Here is a 19,334-nt window from a genome sequence, read left to right on the forward strand (position 1 = left end):
GGCAGCCATTTTGATCTAGTTAATAGGCCTAGCTGTTCTTTTTTAAGCTTCGGCGAGGATGAACCCTAAAATAATCTTTTCACATTCACTTCTGGTTAACATCCGATGACCCTCAAAAGTAAATTAGAACAAAGAATATATGCTCAAAGCTGTGATCTTCATTCTTTTCAATAAAGAATAGGGGTTTGCTTCCTAAAAGTGTTGGGTAAAGGATTAACTAAGGGGTTAAGGATTTGCATCCTTGAAGCTGAATGACATTTCAGGCAGGGTGATACTACCAGAGTCGTGTTCAGTAGGGCACCCCGTACCAAAATGGACAACAAAAACACACACTTTTTATTGGTCCTCATTTAAGTCCTGTACATCACTTCATTACTCGCTTTTTGTTTATAAAGCTCTACAACAGAAGCTTCCGACCTACCTCACTTCACTGTTAAAATGTAAAAATATGACACACCAAATCCATTCACAGGGATGGTTATCTCTTGAGGTTCCACTAGTACGAACCGATCTAGGTAAATCCGCCTTCAGTTTGAATGCCCCCCACTTTTGGAATAGCCTACAAAACTCCCTACATCTTGACTCTCGGGTGCCTCTAGGGCAGTTTAGGACTTTAATGTTTAATGAATTAAATGAGAATTGCAAATGTTTGGATCTCATGTAAAATGTGAAGTTTGAAGCTGTCATGTTGATTCTGTAATTTTTAGTTCATTTAATTTGTATTGATCATATAGAATTTGTTGTATTGCTGTCATCAGCGCACCATTGTAAATGAGTAGTACCTCTCTGTTACAAAACATTTTGTCCCTACTGGACATGACCTAGGTCATGAGGTTGGGATAGTTCACTGTACTGTACCAGGCTTTTGGTCCCTGTGTTCTGGCTATGGCTGTGTTAGGATAAGTCTAGGTTTTGGGTTACTGTACCTTGCGTTCCAGGCTGTTGGTCCCAGTGTTTTGGCTGTGGCTGTGGCTGTGTTGGTGGTTGTGCTTGCGAAAGCCTGCCGTGGTGGACCATCGTGTGGGGTTCTTACGGGATGGTTCCTCCGGTGCTGTATGTGGGTCACCCAGGGGAAGGCCCGCCATTGAGGGGTCGCTACTGCGCCGAACATGGAGAGGCATGTCTAGAGAGAGAAGGAAGTGGGAGAGAAACAAAGAGAGAAGGAAGGGGGAGAGAAAGAAAGAGAAAGAGGGGAGAGAGACAGGGGGAGAGAGACAGGGGGAGAGAGACAGAGGGGAGAGAGAGAGAGAGAGAGAGAGAGAGAGAGAGAGAGAGGGGGAAAGAGAGACAGAGGAGGGAGAGACAGGGAGAGAGAGAGAGAGAGAGAGAGAGAGAGAGAGAGAGAGAGAGAGAGAGAGAGAGAAAGAGGGGAGAGAGAGAGAGAGAAAGAGGGGAGAGAGAGACAGAAAGAGATGGCGAGAGAGAATGGGGAAAGAGAGAGAAAGAGGGGAGAGAGAGAGACACAGAGAAAGGTTAGCATATCACATATTGTACAGTACACCTGAAAAACACATTAGCGCTGTTACTGCTTAATAAATATTGACTTACTCCTTGACTGCAAGTCTCTACACTACAGGGTCTATTTAAAAAAAAAACTACCTTTATTTAACTAGGCAAGTCTGTTAAGAACAAATTATTTTTTACAATGATGGCCTATGTGCTGACTGTCACTGTATCATTTTCCACCAGAATACCAACCAACAACATCCCACATAGCAACTATCGGGCAGGCTATTGTGCGACTGTAAAACACATGGGAAATAGTTGTGAAGCTGCAGTGCCTGGTCTTCTGAGCCCCAATGAAACATTAGACTGAACTGTGGGCCGTTTAGCTTGGCTGTGGCCTGTGACTACAGATAGTAGAGAGCTATTCCCTGCTTGTCCCTGAACTGTAATGGAATTCAACTACAGGGCATGTACTCTACTGTGTCTGCAAGCCGAGGCCGATCCCAGGCAGCCAGCCATATACAAGTGTGTGTCGGGCTGTGACGGTAATTGAATAACCGTGTGACTGACGGTTATGGATGAGGACGTTATGAAAACACAATAACCGTCAAAACCGTTTAAATAGGCATACATCCATTTTTAGGATTTTACTCCTTTTTTAAAATTAACTTTATCTAATAGCGTGAGTGTTTACTAACGATTATAAACAATTGTATTGCTAACTTAGTCTGTCTATTAAAGATTCTACATCTCCTCCTCTTTCCAGCTGTCGTGTGATGCTGGAGTAGCTATGCAGGGGAATGTAAATTGCTATAGGTTATGACAGTTCAGTAAAACAAATGTTTTGAGGTGTGGACTTTATTTTATACAGTCAATAGATATATTGGTCTTCTATGAAATAAGGTTGGGATGTGTCTGATCATCGTTAATTAATCAACAGCAGTAGACAAGGTTGTTCCCGGCTCTGAGGGCTATAACGCACTAATGTTATGTCAAATGGTCAGTGCGCCAATCCTTCCCAACCTGGCATGGTATAATTTGATACGGAATATTCTCTTAATTTATAGAGGAATCAACGCTGATCAGGCCCGGTCTTCGGCGAGACAAAAAAAAATGGATGCCCTACACAGTAGCATAGGCTACAGTGTTGGCTGATGTACACTTTTATGGAAGCCTACTGTTTGTAAAACAGGCAATTTAGCTTTAACCCCTATCATTTGGATACATTCATTTCTTTTAATGCATGTATTAATTACAGCAATTTACCGTTCAGATTCTTGGAGTGGAAATGTTGTTTGCAGAGTTCACAACCTTCTACACTTATTTACGCGCTCCATGTGAGCAATGTGTCACGCCCTGACGGTAGAGAGCTTTATATGTCTCTATTTTGGTTTGGTCAGGGTGTGATTTGGGTGGGTATTATATGTCCCTTTTTCTATGATTTGTATTTCTGTGTGTTTGGCCGGGTGTGGTTCTCAATCAGAGGCAGCTGTCTATCGTTGTCTCTGATTGAGAACCATACTTAGGTAGCCACGTTGTCGTTTGGATGTTGATTGTTTTGTTGGCGACATCTTATAATTAAGAAGTATGTATGCTCACCACGTCTCACTTTGGTCCGCTGTTTCCACCTTAGACGATCGTGACACAATGAGCATGTGTCTGGTTTCTACAGTTGAAGTCAGAAGTTTAAAATACACCTTAGCCAAACACATTTAAACTCTGTTTTTCACAATTCCTGACATTTAATCCACACAAAAATTCCCTGTTTTAGGTCGGTTAGGATTACTTCATTTTAAAAATGTGAAATGTCAGAAAAGTAGAGATAATGATTTATTTCTGATTTTATTTATTTCATCCCATTCCCAGTGGGTCAGAAGTTACATACACTCAATTAGTATTTGGTAGCATTGCCTTTAAAGTGTCTAACTTGGGTCAAATGTTGTGGTTAGCCTTCCACAAGCTGCCCACAATAACTTGGGTGAATTTAGGCCCAATCCTCCTGACAGAGCTGGTGTAACTGAGTCAGGTTTGAAGGCCTCCTTGCTCACACACACTTTTTCAGTTCTGCCCACAGATGTTCTATAGGATTGAGGTCAGACCGTTATGATGGCCACTCCAATAACTTGACTTTGTTGTCCTTAAGCCATTTTGCCACAACTTTGGAAGTATGCTTGGGGTCATTGTCCATTTGGAAGACCCATTTGTGACCAAGCTTTAACTTCCTGACTGATGTCTTCAATATATCCACCAAATTTTCCTGCCTCATGATGTCATCTATTTGTGAAGTGCACCAGTCCCTCCTGCAGCAAAGCACCCCCACAACATGATGCTGCCACCCCCGTGCTTCACGGTTGGGATGGTGTTCTTCGGCTTGCAAGACTCCCCCTTTTTCCTCCAAACATAATGATGGTCATTATGGCCAAACAGTTCTATTTTTGTTTCATCAGACCACAGGACATTTCTCCAAAACGTAGGATCTTTGTCCCCATGTGCAGTAGCAAACCGCAGTCTGTATTTTGTATGGCGGTTTGCTGAGCGGCCTTTCAGGTTACGTCGATATTGTCATGTTCTGACCTTAATTTCCTTTGTTTTGTCTTTATTTAGTATGGTCAAGGCGTGATTTGGGGTTGGCAGTCTATGTTTGTTTTTCCATGTTTGGTTTCTGTTTCGGCCTAGTATGGTTCTAAATCAGAGGCAGGTGTCGTTAGTTGTCTCTGATTGAGAATCATACTTAGGTAGCCTGGGTTTCACTGTTGGTTTGTGAGTGTTTGTTTCCGTGTGAGTGTTTGTCGCCAGAGTTTCGGTTGTTGTAGATTTCACGTTATCGTTTATTGTTTTTGTTCGAGTGTTCATTTGTCTGTATTAAAAACATTATGGACACTTCCCACGCTGCATCTTGGTCTGATCCTAATCAGACGAAGAGGAGATCTGCCGTTACAGATATAGGACTCGTTTTACTGTGGATGTAGGTACTTTTGTACCTGTTTCCTCCAGCATCCCCACAATGTCCTTTGCTGTTGTTCTGGGATTGATTCACACTGTTTGCACCAAGGTACGTTCATCTCTAGGAGACAGAGCACGTCTCCTTCCTGAGCGGTGGTCCCATGTTGTTTATACTTGCGTTCTATTGTTTGTACAGATGAACGTGGTACCTTCAGGTGTTTGGAAATTGCTCCCAAGAATGAACCACACTCGTGGAGGTCTACAATTTCTTTTCCTGAGGTCTTGTTTGGCAAAACAATCTTGGTTTCATCAGACCAGAGAATCTTGTTTCTTATGGTCTGAGAGTCTTTAGGTGCCTTTTGGCAGGCTCCAAGCCGGCTGTCATGTGCCTTTTACTGAGGAGTGGCTTCCGTCTGGCCACTCAACCATAAAGGCCTGATTAGTGTAGTGCTGCAGAGATGGTTGTCCTTCTGGAAGGTTCCCCCATCTCCACAGAGGAACTCCGGAGCTCTGTTAGAGTGACCATTGGGTTCTTGGTCACCTCCCTGACCAAGGCACTTCTTCCCCGATTGCTCAGTTTGGCCGGGCAGCCAGCTCTAGGAAGAGTCTTGGTGGTCAACACAATCCTGTCTCGGAGCGCTAGGGACAATTCCTTCGATCTCTTGGTTTGGTTTTTGCTCTGACATGCACTGTCAACTGTGGAACCTTATATAGACAGGTGTGTGCCTTTACAAATCATGTCTAATCAATTGAATTTACCACAGCTGAATCAAGTTGTAGAAACATGTCAAGGATGATCAAGGGAAACAGGATGCACCTGAGCTCACTTTAGAGTGTCATTGCCAAGGGTCTAAACACATATTTAACACAACTTAAACACAACATATTTAAAAACTTTGGGGAACTGTGTGTAGATTGATGAGGAAAAATAAATGTTGTCAGCTTTAGTTTATAGTGAAGAGAGGAAAGAGAACAGTACTGGGAGGCCTGGTCTCCTCACTGATAATGACCTGTCTCTCTGTAACCTCTCTTTCAGCTTCATCACCATCCTCATATGACACTTCTCACTGATCACAGGACACAAGGACTGAGTACCAAATGGCACCATATTCCCTATTTAGTGCACTACTTTTGATCAGGGCCCATAGAGCGCTAGTCAAAAGCAGTGCACAATATAGGGATTATGGTGCCCTTTGGGATAAAGACATGGAGTAGCCAACGAGCCAGAGTAGCCCTCATACTTTAAAATGGGTGTTGACGTGGGTAGGATATCTTTGCATGTGCTGCGATACCACTCTCTATTGCTCTCCCATGCATGAGAAAGGATTCTTGCCAGGTACTGCACACTACACCTGGCATCCCTGGTTTTAAATTGTAAGTAGTTGTGGGGTGAAGTGCTTTGGTCCTCCAAAGGCCATATGGATTTGTTTACGGCTTGATACAGTCCTGCTCGCAACATACATAATTATGCAAATACCAGGGCAACCACCTGTCATCTTTCAACAGATACTCAGACAGCATATGCCCACGTTCTGCCTCCCATCTGATAGCTACACTCTGTGTGTGTGGGAGTGTGTGAAGGTGCATGATTGATTCTGTGTGTGTGTGTGTGTGTGTGTGTGTGTCAGGATGACTAGGAGGCATGCAGAGAGAGAAATGGGTCTCAGCTATGTTATTCCTAATTATGGCCCAAGGAATTTAATAATGATTTTTAATACACTGTCCTTCCCTGTCAATGGCCAGTTCATGTCCAGTTCAGGGTTCGAATGACGAGCCACCTCGGAGGGATTGTAATTATACAACACCCCCCCCCCCCACACACACACACACACATGCACACACCCCTATTCCCCCCGTTCCACGTCCGTCCAGGATTATATTAAATGATTATTACCACAAGGCATAGACAAGACTGGAGGAAATAGGGAGGGGGAGAGGAAATGAGAGAGGGAGGGAAGGGGAGAGAGAGGATGATGAGAGAGCGAGAGAGACGATGATGAAATGACATCGGCGTGCATGGACTTGGCCTCAATAAATGATGTTACAAATTGCTGTGGCAAGGACTCATATTAGTGAGCTTTGACATACTGTATATTATACAAGCACATCCATAATAGACATTGGATGCAGAGAGGGATATTGTTCAACACCCAGACCTACAAAGCCTTCATCTACACTGTAATGATAATCACAGATGACGGTTGGGCAGGGCGATGACCTATCAACCTACCCTGAATGCTGTATGGCTTTCTTTCTTCTGTTTTTCTTCACTCCTCTCATCCTAGAGTGGGCAAAAAGTGCATCTGAAATCCATGGGAGAAAGGGATGGGAGATGGGAAATGTTCAAATATTGACCAGATGTGTATGATCACTGTGAATGGGGGGCGGTGGACACAGAGGGAGAGGCAGACAGACATATCTCCCTCTCTTTATTCCCTTTTAAGCAGCCTCGCATGAACAAATAAGAAATCTAGAGGTATATTTCCGGGTTCAACCAGGTAGCTCTGAGCACACAGGCTGAACAGGCCCTGTTCTTACAGAACCACTCACTTATTTCATTCCCTCTCCCTGTGATGCTATGTTCACCAAACCCTTCAGAGCACATCTAAAACCATATGTTCCACGACTGTAACTTGTGGCTTTACTGTGTTTATGTGAAGGTTTTTGTCATGGATTCATATCTGAGGCCTCGCCAAGGTATTATTTTGAAGGTCATTTTCATTCCCAACAAAAGACATTCGCTGCCCACAAGGGAATTGTCTGACTCTTCCGCAAATGATGAAAACATCCATCTTAATGCCAACTCATCACGGCTTCCAACTGAACCACGGACTGCGGGTCTGGGGCAGTGTTACATAAGTCATGCCAACCGCTCCTAAACCTCTGACATCACTCCCAGGCAGACAACGCAAGCGCTGTGAGGCTTTACAGGCCGTCCCTGTTATGAGAATGTTAGAGAGACGACATTGATGGCAAACTGATAAGACGGTCAGCAATCTCATCGTTTCAGAAGCGTTCAAATTCTGTCCTCACGCACACACGCGCACACCACACATGCGCACACGCACGCGCACGCACACACACACACACACACACACACACACACACACACACACACACACACACACACACACACACACACACACACACACACACACACACACACACACACACACACACACACACACACACACACACACACACACACACACACACACTCTAAAGTGGGACCAGTGGAGGATTGTAGGTAATATTGAGTGGGGTGTCCCTGTGTGTTTTTGGAGGGCATTTTATCACAGGTCTCTCCTCTCTCCGGCGCTCTTTACTAATATGATACGACACGTCAAAAAAATCATTTCTGATTGGATTAGTGATGTAGAATAGAAAACGGGATGGTCCCACATTAAATAACCACGAGGACCACTCAAGACGAACCAGGCATCGATCTCGGATTCACTGGGGTGGCGCACGCACACAGGGCCTCTGAGGGCCCCTAACAAGATGAAGGTGTAATCTGGCCCTACAGTGAAGGGATTAGGAGCAGCCTTGGGCAGACAGGACTTTGTAGACCAGCATGCATCGCAGAGAGGTCGCTTCTCATGGGGATAACCCCCATCTCTCTCTCTCTCTCTCTCTCTCTCTCTAGAGGTCAGATCTCATGGGGATAACCCCCATCTCTCTGTCTCTCTAGAGGTCAGATCTCATGGGGATAACCCTCATCTCTTTCTCTCTGTCTCTCTAGAGGTCAGATCTCATGGGGATAACCCTCATCTCTCTCTCTCTCGCTGTCTCTCTAGACGTCAGATCTCATGGGGATAACCCTCATCTCTCTCTCTGTCTCTCTAGAGGTCAGATCTCATGGGGATAACCCTCATCTCTCTCTCTGTCTCTCTAGATGTCAGATATCATAGGGATAACCCTTATCTCTCTCTAGAGGTCAGATCTCATGGGGATAACACTCATCTCTCTCTCTCTCTCTCTCTGTCTCTCTAGAGGTCAGATCACATAGGGATAACCCTCACGTCTCTCTCTGTCTCTCTAGAGGTCAGATCTCATAGGGATAACCCTCATCTCTCTCTCTCTGTCTCTCTAGAGGTCAGATCTCATGGGGATAACCCTCATCTCTCTCTCTCTCTCTCTCTGTCTCTCTAGAGGTCAGATCACATAGGGATAACCCTCACGTCTCTCTCTGTCTCTCTAGAGGTCAGATCTCATAGGGATAACCCTCATCTCTCTCTCTCTGTCTCTCTAGAGGTCAGATCTCATGGGGATAACCCTCATCTCTCTCTCTCTCTGTCTCTCTAGAGGTCAGATCACATAGGGATAACCCTCACGTCTCTCTCTGTCTCTCTAGAGGTCAGATCTCATTGGGATAACCCTCATCTCTCTCTCTGTAACTAGCAGTCAGACGTCTTGTCGTGTCCCTTGTATATATCATTTTTTCCCCCATATTTTTCTTCGCATATCTTTTAAAACATTTTGCTAAACACTCTCCTGCAACCCGCCTCACCCAATATAGCGTGGATCTGCTTTTTTCTCTCTAAAGTATTTATATTTACATCGGATCCGTAACCCCTCAACTGAAGCTAGCCAGCTAACTACCAGCTATCAGGCAGCAAACCATTGCTAGCAGTCATCAGCTAACCTTTAGCTCGGAAAGCTCTCGCCAGTTCGAACAACGCGACTCTAACCAGAGCATAACGGACCTATTATTTTAATCCCCGGGATTCCCACCGCAAACGGAACATTTTCATCTGGATCTTCACAACTAGCTAACTAGCTAACCGCAACCTCGGATGATGAGCGTACTTCTGGGCTACAATATCTGGACCCACGACCGGTCTATCGATGTCACCGCATGAAGAGGCATAAACAGACTTAACTCCATCGCGACGTCCCCCAAAGGCTAACTTTCTTGCCCTTGCTATCTGCTTGCTTGCTAATTCGGCCTGCTAACTGCTAGCTTGTTTAGCCCCGGTCTGCTAACTGCTAGCTTGTTTAGCCCCGGCCTACTAACTGTTAGCTTGTTAGCACAGGCCTGCTAACTGTCTGAATCGCCGCGTCCCCAGCCAGCCCAACCACTCACTGGACCCATATTTACTTTCAATCTCTTTTCGATTTTTAATTCGATTATACCTTCCGGTAACCTGCCTCACCCAATGTGATACGGGATCGCTATTATTTATTTATTTTTAGAACACATTCAAGAACCTCCAGAAGCTAACTAGCTACAAGCTATTTAGTCATTGTTAGCCACTGCTAGCGGCTTTTACCTTCTGCACAGCCAGCCAGTTTTTTTAACCTGGATAATACTCGCCAGTCTAGCTTCCCTGTCCCATCCACCGCTGCCCCCTGGACACTGATCACTTGGCTACATAGCAGATGCATGCTGGACTGTCCATTAATCACAGTACTGGGGCGGCAGTGTAGCCTAGTGGTTAGAGCGTTGGACTAGTAACCAGAAGGTTGCAAGTTCAAACCCCCGAGCTGACAAGGTACAAATCTGTCGTTCTGCCCCTGAACAGGCAGTTAACCCACTGTTCCTAGGCCGTCATTGAAAATAAGAATTTGTTCTTAACTGACTTGCCTAGTAAAATAAAGGTAAAATAAAAAAATACTCCATTCTGCTTGTTTATGTTTTATCTGTCTGCCCCAGCCGCACTCAGGCTCTGTGTGTAGTTAATCCGACCCTCTCTGCCTAGCCATCGCCATTTTACCTGCTGTTGTTGTGCTAGCTGATTAGCTGTTGTTGTCTCACCTACTGTTTTAGCTAGCTCTCCCAATCAACACCTGTGATTACTGTATGCCTCGCTGTATGTCTCTCTCAAATGTCAATATGCCTTGTATATTGTTGTTCAGGTTAGTTATCATTGTTTTAGTTTACAATGGAGCCCCTAGATCCACTCTTCATACCCCTGATACCTCCTTTGTCCCACCTCCCACACATGCTGTGACCTCACCCATTACAACCAGCATGTCCAGAGATACAACCTCTCTTTTATCATCACCCAGTGCCTGGGCTTACCTCCGCTGTACCCGCACCCCACCATACCCCTGTCTGTGCATTATGCCCTGAATATATTCTACCATGCCCAGAAATCTGCTCCTTTTATTCTTTGTTTTATTCTTTGTCCAACCAAAAGCCTTGGTTTCATGCATGTCAACATCAGAAGCCCCCTCCCTAAGTTTGTTTTACTCACTGCATTAGCACACTCTGCTAACCCTGATGTCCTTGCCGTGTCTGAATCCTGGGTCAGGAAGGCCACCAAAAATTCTGAGATTTCCATACTATAACATTTTCCGTCAAGATAGAACTGCCAAAGGGGGAGGAGTTGCAGTCTACTGCAGAGATAGCCTGCAAAGTAATGTCATACTTTCCAGGTCCATACCCAAACAGTTCGAACTACTCATTTTAAAAATTACTCTCTCCAGAAATAACTCTCTCACTGTTGCCGCCTGCTACAGACCCCCCTCAGCTCCCGGCTGTGCCCTGGCCACCATTTGTGAATTGATCGCCCCCCATCTAGCTTCAGAGTTTGTTCTGTTAGGTGACCTAAACTGGGATATGCTTAACACCCCGGCAGTCCTACAATCTAAGCTAGATGCCCTCAATCTCACACAAATCATCAAGGAACCCACCAAGTACAACCCTAAATCTGTAAACAAGGACACCCTCATAGACGTCATCCTGACCAACTGGCCCTCCAAATACACCTCCGCTGTCTTCAACCAGGATCTCAGCGATCACTGCCTCATTGCCTGTATCCGCTACGGATCCGCAGTCAAAAGACCACCCCTCATCACTGTCAAACACTCCCTAAAACACTTCTGTGAGCAGGCCTTTCTAATCGACCTGGCCCAGGTATCCTGGAAGGACATTGACCTCATCCCGTCAGTTGAGGATTCCTGGTCATTCTTTGAAAGTAACTTCCTCACCATTTTAGTTAAGCATGCTCTGTTCAAAAAATGCAGAACTAAGAACAGATATAGCCCTTGGTTCACTCCAGACCTGACTGCCCTCGACCAGCACAAAAACATCCTGTGGCAGACTGCAATAGCATCGAATAGTCCACGCGATATGCAACTGTTCAGGGAAGTCAGGAACCAATACATGCAGTCAGTCAGGAAAGCTAAGGCCAGCTTCTTCAGGCAGAAATTTGCATCCTGTAGCTCCAACTCCAAAAAGTTCTGGGACACTGTGAAGTCCATGGAGAACAAGAGCACCTCCTCCCAGCTGCCCACTGCACTGAGGCTAGGTAACACGGTCACCACCAATAATTCCATGATTATCGAAAACTTCAACAAGCATTTCTCAACGGCTGGCCATGCCTTCCGCCTGGCTACTCCAACATCGGCCAACAGCTTCGCCCCCCCGCAGCTACTCGCCCAAGCCTCTCCAGGTTCTCCTTTACCCAAATCCAAATAGCAGATGTTCTGAAAGAGCTGCAAAACCTGGACCCGTACAAATCAGCTGGGCTTGACAATCTGGACCCTCTATTTCTGAAACTATCCGCCGCCATTGTCTTTCATATCGTCTGAGATCCCTAAGGATTGGAAAGCTGCCGCAGTCATCCCCCTCTTCAAAGTGGGAGACACCCTGGACCCAAACTGTTACAGACCTATATCCATCCTGCCCTGCCTATCTAAGGTCTTCGAAAGCCAAGTCAACAAACAGGTAACTGACCACCTCGAATCCCACCGTACCTTCTCCGCTGTGCAATCTGGTTTCCGAGCCGGTCACGGGTGCACCTCAGCCACGCTCAAGGTACTAAACGTTATCATAACCGCCATCGATAAAAGACAGTACTGTGCAGCAGTCTTCATCGACCTTGCCAAGGCTTTCGACTCTGTCAATCACCATATTCTTATCGGCAGACTCAGTAGCTTCGGTTTTTCTGATGACTGCCTTGCCTGGTTCACCAAGTACTTTGCAGACAGAGTTCAGTGTGTCAAATCAGAGGGCATGCTGTCCGGTCCTCTGGCAGTCTCTATGGGGGTGCCACAGGGTTCAATTCTCGGGCCGACTCTTTTCTCTGTATATATCAGTGATGTTGCTCTTGCTGCGGGCGATTCCCTGATCCACCTCTACGCAGACGACACCATTCTGTATACTTCCGGCCCGTCCTTGGACACTGTGCTATCTAACCTCCAAACGAGCTTCAATGCCATACAACACTCCTTCCATGGCCTCCGACTGCTCGTAAAGGCTAGTAAAACCAAATGCATGCTTTTCAACCGTTCGCTGCCCACACACGCATGCCCGACTAGCATCACCACCCTGGATGGTTCCCGACCTTGAATATGCGGACATCTATAAGTACCTAGGTGTCTGGATAGACTGTAAACTCTCCTTCCAGACTCGTATCAAACAAGCTTTCTATTCCGCAACAAAGCCTCCTTCACTCACGCCGCCAAACTTACCCTAGTAAAACTGACTATCCTACCGATCCTCGACTTCGGCGATGTCATCTACAAAATAGCTTCCAACACTCTACTCAGCAAACTGGATGCAGTTTATCACAGTGCCATCCGTTTTGTCACTAATGCAACTTATACCACCCACCACTGCGACCTGTATGCTCTAGTCGGCTGGCCTTCGCTACATATTCGTCGCCAGACCCACTGGCTCCAGGTCATCTACAAGTCCATGCTAGGTAAAGCTCCGCCTTATCGCAGTTCACTAGTCACGATGGCAACACCCACCCGTAGCACGCGCTCCAGCAGGTATATCTCACTGATCATCCCTAAAGCCAACACCTCATTATGCCGCCTTTCGTTCCAGTTCTCTGCTGCCTGTGACTGGAACGAATTGCAGAAATCACTGAAGTTGGAGACTTTTATCGCCCTCACCAACTTCAAACATCTGCTATCTGAGCAGCTAACCGATCGCTGCAGCTGTACATAGTCTATCGGTAAATAGCCCACCCAATTTTACCTACCTCATCCCCATACTGTTTTTATTTATTTACTTTTCTGCTCTTTTGCACACCAATATCTCTACCTGTACATGACCATCTGATCATTTATCACTCCAGTGTTAATCTGCAAAATTGTAATTATTCGCCTACCTCCGCATGCCTTTTGCACACAATGTATATAGACTCTCTTTTTTTTCTACTGTGTTATTGACTTGTTACTTGTTTACTCCATGTGTAACTCTGTGTTGTCTGTTCACACTGCTATGCTTTATCTTGGCGAGGTCGCAGTTGCAAATGAGAACCTACCTGGTTAAATAAAGGTGAAAAAAAAGATATCATCTCTCATCTCTCATCCCTCATCTCTCTCTCTGTCTGTAGGAAAACACTAATATTAATATTTACTTGACTATTCCTCTCCATGTAGCTAGCGGGGGCAAAAGTGCAATTAAACATAAATAAATTAACTCCCAATGTGTGTACCACAAACAAAGCCTTACACAAATAAAGATTTAGGTTTATCTAGATAGATGTATCATTTTTTTTACTGTCAATTAAATTGCCCAGTTATCACCAAGGTGAGTAAAGGACACCGTCTCCACCCCCTTCCGTCTCTCTAGAAAACTTGCGTTTGCTACCTCTCTCAACCTGCTCTAATAAACATAGCATGGCACAATCAACTTTATCTTGCGGAGCCAGAGCTTTAATGTATTACTTGGAAGTTTCCAATCATTTAAATGGCAGGGAGTACAGTGTGTCCTTAGTGTCCTGCCACCGTAGATACCTGCCAGAGTTAGAGTGGCCCTGACTGGCTGCCAATGCAGTGTAATGGAGATAGGTGGGAGCTAATGCATGGGAATACTGATAAGGTTATGAAGAGGACACTGGACAGGGAAGATTGGATGGCTATCAGGCAGGTGAGGAGACATTTTCTTTTGGCTCCTCCTAGAACCCCCTCTCTCTCTCCCTCTCTTTCGCTCTACCTCTTTTGTTCTCTCTTTCTTTTCACACTCCCTCTCTCTGTCAGTCTCTCTCTTTCTCTCTCTCGCTCTTCAGATGCTATGCTGTTCATCATTGACTGCGGAATTCTAACGTGACTCAGTGTGATTGAGCATTGTCGTGTGTTTCTCAAAAAAACCCTTCTGTTTTTGGCAAAGAGAATTGAGAAGTTTGAATTATTCGAAGCAATGAATAAAATATGTCAGGCAGACAGCATGCTTATTTAAATAACTCAGTCTCCTAGCCACATAGTCCATATTGATGTCCCTAGTGAGAGGAGAGGGGACCTCTGCCGAATATATCAGTGTGACCTGAATTCACATCTGCCACTGGGGCACAGAGGGGCCACCACAGGGGACTGAGATGGACTTCCCGGCTCAGTCCCAAATGGCACCTTATTCCCTATATAGTACACTGCTTTTTACCAGAGTGTGTGTCTTTCCCTATATAGGGAATAGGGTGCAATTTGGGATGCAGACCTAGAGTAGTGGGAACCAACTCAGGCTAGAGACAGGGAGTGAAGAATGGAGGTTTTAAATAGAACATTCTGGCTCTCATGCCCAAGGGCTGCCTAATATTCGGTCTCTAATCTGATGTAAAGTCATAAAGACAGATTTTCACAAAATATTTACCATGAATAACCAGCAGCCTTTGACCCTACAGAAAAAGTGGAAGATGAAATGGACAACCACTTAGGAGAGGACCACCACTTTCCCAATGATGTAGAGGCTCTGAAAAGACACAAATTGTAAAAGTGTGATTGACTCAAGATCAGTAAGCTGTAGCACTCAAAATGAATCCCATCCGACAGAGAGAGAGTCTTTACCGTCCTGACAGAGAAGCAAGCCAAACGATTTACTGAGAGAGAGAACTCTCTCAAGCCCTTGGATGGGTCCGCCAAGCAGACATACACAGATGACCAGACACAACAACAACAAACTAAGGAGCTGTCCTCTCTCCCTCTGATATCTCTGTTGCTGCAGTTGCTGCAGTTGCTCTCAGGGAGCTTCCCAGACATTGGAAGAAAATGGTGAGGAGGGAACTTAGATCCCCCTTCCCAAATTAAACGTGACTCATCTGGGTCGTCATTTGGAACAAAGGGAGGAAGACCCTGGAGAGACACGTGTGTACGTGACATCCAACAAAAAACAACCCCCAGCCTCTAACCAACCTCCCGTCCAGACCAAACTAAGCTGATGCCCTCAGAGTTGCTAATCAACAAAGCAAGCAGATCTGCAGGTCTGAAATGCTATTGCTATTGCCATAATGCTATTTTTCCGTTAGTAGTGGTCTTGAGCTACATGCCGAAGGAAACAGTAGTAATACATCTCAGTCAGTGCGCCATGCGATGCAGTGTCATACATAAATTCCATTACATCTCTCTAAAACAGGAACTACAAGGTCAGGGTTCAGTAATGATACAACACAAAAGAACACGCCCAAATCCCAATTCTGGCCCCATGTGGGTATTTGGTGGGCAAGGGCTAGCCCTCACAACACTCATACCAAGCCCAGCACGGGCTAGCCCACACCAATCCCACATCAGCCCAGCATGGGCTAGCCCACACCAATCCAACATCAGCCCAGCACGGGCTAGCCCACACCACACCTACATCAGCCCAGCACGGGCTAGCCCACACCACACCTACATCAGCCCAGCACGGGCTAGCCCACAGCAATCCCATGTCAGGATAGCCCACACCAATCCCACATCAGTCCAGCACGGGCAAGTCCACGCCAATCCCACATCAGCCCAGCATGGGCTAGCCCACGCCAATCCCACATCAGCCCAGCACGGGCTAGCCCACGCCAAACCCACATCAGACCAGCACAGGCTAGCCCACACCAATCCCACATCAGCCCAACGCTGGCTAGCCTACACAATCCAACACAGGTTGCAGGCACTAGCCCAATATGGACCAACCCAAACCAAGCCTAGCACAGGTCAGCCCACACCAAGCCTAGCACAGGATAGCCCACACTAAGCCTAGCACAGGTCAGCCCACACCAAGCCTCGCACAGGATAGCCCACACCAAGCCTCGCACAGGTCACAATGTAGAGGTGGGGGCTCAGAATATCTTGGGGGGTGGTTTGCAAATACCCCAATTCATGTTAAGTTATTTTTAACTTTCCCCCTTCTGATGACCAGGTGGCGAATCGCATCTCTGCATGTCTGGCAGACATATCAGTGTGGATGACGGATCACCACCTCAAGCTGAACCTCGGCAAGACGGAGCTGCTCTTCCTCCCGGGGAAGGACTGCCCGTTCCATGATCTCGCCATCACGGTTGACAACTCCATTGTGTCCTCCTCCCAGAGCGCTAAGAACCTTGGCGTGATCCTGGACAACACCCTGTCGTTCTCAACTAACATCAAGGCGGTGGCCCGTTCCTGTAGGTTCATGCTCTACAACATCCGCAGAGTACGACCCTGCCTCACACAGGAAGTGGCGCAGGTCCTAATCCAGGCACTTGTCATCTCCCGTCTGGATTACTGCAACTCGCTGTTGGCTGGGCTCCCTGCCTGTGCCATTAAACCCCTACAACTCATCCAGAACGCCGCAGCCCGTCTGGTGTTCAACCTTCCCAAGTTCTCTCACGTCACCCCGCTCCTCCGCTCTCTCCACTGTCTTCCAGTTGAAGCTCGCATCCGCTACAAGACCATGGTGCTTGCCTACGGAGCTGTGAGGGGAACGGCACCGCAGTACCTCCAGGCTCTGATCAGGCTCTACACCCAAACAAGGGCACTGCGTTCATCCACCTCTGGCCTGCTCGCCTCCCTACCTCTGAGGAAGTACAGTTCCCGCTCAGCCCAGTCAAAACTGTTCGCTGCTCTGGCCCCCCAATGGTGGAACAAACTCCCTCACGACGCCAGGACAGCGGAGTCAATCACCACCTTCCGGAGACACCTGAAACCCCACCTCTTTAAGGAATACCTAGGATAGGATAAAGTAATCCTTCTCACCCCCCCCCTTAAATGATTTAGATGCACTATTGTAAAGTGGCTGTTCCACTGGATGTCATAAGGTGAATTCACCAATTTGTAAGTCGCTCTGGATAAGAGCGTCTGCCAAATGACTTAAATGTAAATGTAAATGTAACTATACAAAACAACATTCAAACCAATGAGGGTTCAGAACTTTAAAGATAATTACCTCAGAATAGTCTTTCTTCAGATATAATCTTATAGTAGTAGGAATATACCCTCAAATCACACCAGCACAACCACCTTTTGCTGGACAGGGGCCTATCAACCCACTTTAGACCAGGAACCCTGGTTGACCACACTGGCCAGTTAGCGAGGCCGCACCGTCCGTTAGCGGTGACGCACCGTCCGTTAGCGGTGACGCACCGTCCGTTAGCGGTGACGCACCGTCAGTTAGCGGTGACGCACCGTCAGTTAGCGGTGACGCACCGTCAGTTAGCGGTGACGCACCGTCAGTTAGCGGTGACGCACCGTCAGTTAGCGGTGACGCACCGTCAGTTAGCGAGGACACACCGTCAGTTAGCGGTGATGCACCGTCAGTTAGCGGTGACGCACCGTCAGTTAGTGGTGACGCACCGTCAGTTAGCGGTGACGCACCGTCCGTTAGCGAGGCCGCACCGTCAGTTAGCGAGGCCGCACCGTCAGTTAGCGAGGCCGCACCGTCAGTTAGCGAGGCCGCTCCGTCAGTTAGCGAGGCCGCTCCGTCAGTTAGCGAGGCCGCACCGTCAGTTAGCGAGGCCGCACCGTCAGTTAGCGAGGCCGCACCGTCAGTTAGCGAGGCCGCACCGTCAGTTAGCGAGGCCGCACCATCAGTTAGCGAGGCCGCAACGTCCGTTAGCGAGGACGCACCGTCCGTTAGCGAGGCCGCACCGTCAGTTAGCGAGGCCGCACCGTCAGTTAGCGAGGCAGCAAACAGTTAGCAAGGCCGCACCGTCAGTTAGCGAGGCCGCACTGTCAGTTAGCGAGGCCGCACCGGCAGTTAGCGAGGCCGCACCGTCAGTTAGCACAGCCGCACTGTCATCTGACCCCCATTTCATGTATTATATGAAGGGCATGGTGTGTGCTGACCCATGTTGGGTTGGTGTCCGCTAACCTGTGTTGGACTATACAGCTACATTTCTTGTCTCTCTTGTATTACCATGATGTGTAATGTATAGCTCTTTAGGTTAACGTTAAGTAATAACATTAGAACTGGACTACTACTTGCCGATTTTAAGTTACTTCCTCCTTTCACAATTCATAGACCATACTCTTTTGCACCCACGGGACCTGTTAAGTCTAGTCTTGAGGGTTTAAATGTTGCTCTATCCAAATTGAGAATATCATCCTCTAACCATTTGCTGGTAAACAACCTATTGAATTCATTAATTTTCTCCTGTATCGATCATACGCCATTATCATAATTCATCCTGTAACCATTGATTAATTGTACTATTTTTATTATTAAACTTCTGTATTTTACCTGTTGTTGTTGTTTCTCTGATACAAAGTTAAATACGTTCATGAGGCATGAGAAGCGCTAAGCTTCTCTGGTAATAATACTGTGTATATAATAGCAACAACTTTGATGTCTTTTTGATACAATGTAACAGGCCTACAATCCAACAGGCTGGTCTTATTTCAGGTTCAGGCAAAGTGAGGGCTACCTTGGGCCCACCAGCCTTGGGGCCACCAGCCTTGGGGCCAATGTGGACGCGATGAGCAAAGGCGCATCCAGCCCAATTTGAGCAGCCTATATGGATCCAATGTTTAAGCCCAAATGTGGAAATGCTTGCTGGGTTAGCATTAGCATACTCAGTTCAAGTTGACCCATGTGTTAGCAAGCGAGTTAGCAAGACGGGAAAACTATATGGTTGCCCATGTATCAGTTTTACCACCACTGACAAAGACAGTCATTTCTAAGTACCAATGCAGACACCTTCCAGACCTATTTGTTGTTGCACCAATGCTCTGTCTAATATAGCCAGACAGCACACACAAATATCACAGACATTACCAAAAAATACTTTGCGATATTTCTTTTCACACTGAGCTACCGTAACAAC

The 19,334-nt window shown here is 46.6% G+C and overlaps 1 protein-coding gene across 3 annotated transcripts in view; it reads right to left on the reverse strand.

Moving 5' to 3' along the window:
* Positions 1-19,334, reverse strand: part of LOC135522644 (partitioning defective 3 homolog) — a 581,006-nt gene that overhangs the window by 352,301 nt on the left and 209,371 nt on the right. For all 3 annotated transcript variants that reach the window (XM_064949098.1, XM_064949099.1, XM_064949097.1), the window contains exon 4: positions 927-1,123. In XM_064949098.1, coding sequence (XP_064805170.1) covers positions 927-1,123 — 197 coding nt within the window. The remainder of the gene's footprint in view (positions 1-926; positions 1,124-19,334) is intronic.

Source organism: Oncorhynchus masou, chromosome 30, assembly GCF_036934945.1.
Source record: "Oncorhynchus masou masou isolate Uvic2021 chromosome 30, UVic_Omas_1.1, whole genome shotgun sequence".
Lineage (NCBI taxonomy): Eukaryota > Metazoa > Chordata > Actinopteri > Salmoniformes > Salmonidae > Oncorhynchus > Oncorhynchus masou.